The following is a 2,597-nucleotide window of genomic DNA, read 5'->3' on the forward strand; positions in this document are numbered from 1 at the left end:
GTGAGTAGGGTGAGAGGAAGAACGATACGCGAGAATGCGGGAATGAAACGACGATAGAAATTGGCAAACCCTAAAAACGATTGAACGTCTTTGATGGTGTCATGGGCCTGGCCATAGTCCATATGCGCGCCCACGCATCGCTATCTGCTCGCGCCGATGCTATCCACGCGTTTCGCTATCTGCATACTCTTTTCTGCTATTCACGACGCTCCTATTACTGTACGTTCTCTTGGCCTTCGACTCATGTTCTCCACTGTATTACTCTACGCCATTCCCATGACCGTCTCCGTGATTCTAGGTCTTCTGCAAGCTCCTGTCTACAGTAGTATATAGCTTCCAGCCTTACATTGTCTCACGACAGCGATCAACGCATTATTCTTTGTCCTCGCGTCTCTGCCCTTTGCGCGACCATCACACATGTCTCTATGTACCCTCCCGCGGCCCCCCTTCGGCCAACTATGGGTCCACTGCCGAAGCTGTTGGAATCTGCCCGCATACTTAGCAAGCTCGGTCGTACGGTACCAGCGCTTAGTCATCCCGTAGATAGCCGCCGCCCCTCGTCCCGCACTCGCCTCACGCGTTTGCCCTTCCCCACCACCTCGTTCTCCCCCGCGTCCGTCTGTACTCGCCTCCCGGTGCCCATAGGGACCAACCGCGTAGCATCGATTGCCTTTACCCTTGTCCGACCTCGTCCGAGCCGCCGACTTCTAACAGAAGCTCCCACATCGATTATGGAGTATGGCCAAGATCTTCACCCCGTGGGTTCCCACTGCGGGCGATGTTCACCCAAAAGCGGGTGGCGCTTCTCACCCCGTGCATGATCATTTAGGCTGTTTTACGGACCCTAGTGACTCCGAGGTCTCTGATGGGGACGACGACGGTCGGCGCCCTGCGCTCGGGCCATCGCTCACTTCCAGTGTGCTGTTCACGAGTGCGCCGTGTCCTGGCTCTGATCCAGTAGTTCCAGAAGCCACATCCTATCACTCGCCGGTCATTGCTACGCTCAGACACTCCATCCTTATGCAGCTTGCCGACGTCCAGGCGTCTCGCTTCTGGTCTGCGTACAGGAACCTCGTGGCGCCGCTGCGCAATCCTACCGTTGCCGTGACTGCCGAGAGCCTCAAGGACGTTCTCCTTTCTCGAATGAACCCTCCTCCTCCCGCACAACAAGACTTCACGAGCGGAGCTAGCTCAGAGCCGTTGCTTGGCCCGCGTCTACCCACACTGGATGCCGCCCCCAGCATAGTCGCTCCCCACTATCTGTTTGCTCAGCCCTTTGTGGAGGAAGAGATTGCGGGGCTCAAGGTACACCTCAGGGACCTTCACCACTCTGCGACAGGGACAGACGGCATTAAATACGAGGATGTTGTTCGAATGGACAACACGGCGGGTTCCGACGCCGACGAGCTGAACGGCCCCCATATCGGTGGCGGCAAGTGCGACGACCCGGAGAGCGAGCGAGCGAGCGAGCACAACATGCCGATGAAGCTGCCTCACCCTTCCATAAAACCGAGAAGACGAGGCTCCAGCTCCGAGTACCACAAGCAGACGGACTACTGCGCAGCATTAGCAGGGATCATGAGCTCAAAACCAGGACCTTTCGCGATCTCGGGGCACGTCCTTATGGAACCCGCGCAGCTCGCGCTCTTCTTCAGAACAAAGGTGCGTGCTCATTGCACTGCACAGGGGATAATGTGAAGGGTTTCTGACCGCCGTGCCCCCGTGCAGGCTGGGATCAACTACTCGCTCGACTTCCCGATCGACGTTGATGTGGACATGCCACCCACGCTGAACATGCTCACCGCCTCGTGTCTGTCGCATCCGACGGTAGACGGATACGCCGCTGAGAACCCTCCCGCTCATCGCGACGCTCGACCTTGCGAACCACCCTATCCTCGACGCCGTGCGCAACTTGCCCTTCCGATTGCTTCCCGTAGGCCACTACCTCACCGTCGTGCAGTACAACCTCGAGATCTGGCCGAAGGGGAATGGGCTCGTCGTCCAGCCACCCCCGCCCGACAGCCGTGTCGCGACGATCCTCGTCACGCTCCCCGTCAAGTCCCACGGCGGGTCGTTGCTCGTGTACAACACGGAAGGGCGCGAGGAGAAGTTTTACGGGCGCGGCGCCAAGGATGCGGGCCTCGAGTGGACCGCGCCCATCGTCAGCTGCGAGTACGAGGTGTAGCCGGTGTGTTCTGTCGCGCGCATCCAGTTCTTGGATGCGCTCTCCCCAGCACTCAACGCGTTGCGCAGGCGCAGGGTCGTATGCTACCTCACTGCCGACTACGGCTTCAACGTCGTCGTGGAGTGGTTGGTGCCTAGCGTGTTATACCACACGCTGAAGATGCGCAAGTTCAGGCCAGAGCTGCGCCGGACCGCGGGTGGGTATATCCGGCCCATGGACCAGAGCACCCACACCCGCTGCCCCCTTCACCACCCATTCACTCCATTTCGTTCTCATGATGGCTAGATTCCTCTGGCTCGCTCCGGCCCCTGCGGGGCCGACACGTCATCTGTCCCGTATATGCACTTCTATTCTCGCTAGTAACGTTACTGTACGTAGCGCCTACCATAGGGCTCGGCCCTCCAGGGTGTTG

At 59.1% G+C, this 2,597-nt stretch overlaps 1 protein-coding gene across 1 annotated transcript; it reads left to right on the forward strand.

The window, feature by feature from the left end:
* Positions 1–1,020: 1,020 nt before the first annotated feature.
* On the forward strand, positions 1,021–2,470 carry BXZ73DRAFT_112019 (uncharacterized protein; the record flags this gene model as incomplete). Its single annotated transcript, XM_048017436.1, has 4 exons — positions 1,021–1,662; positions 1,729–1,764; positions 1,832–2,161; positions 2,213–2,470. 4 exons carry the CDS (start codon positions 1,021–1,023, stop codon positions 2,468–2,470), a joined length of 1,266 nt encoding a protein of 421 aa, XP_047870403.1.
* Between the last annotated feature and the right edge of the window lie 127 nt (positions 2,471–2,597).

The sequence above is a fragment of the Epithele typhae genome (assembly GCF_022376455.1).
Source record: "Epithele typhae strain CBS 203.58 chromosome Unknown BXZ73scaffold_729, whole genome shotgun sequence".
Classification (NCBI taxonomy): Eukaryota; Fungi; Basidiomycota; class Agaricomycetes; order Polyporales; family Epitheliaceae; genus Epithele; species Epithele typhae.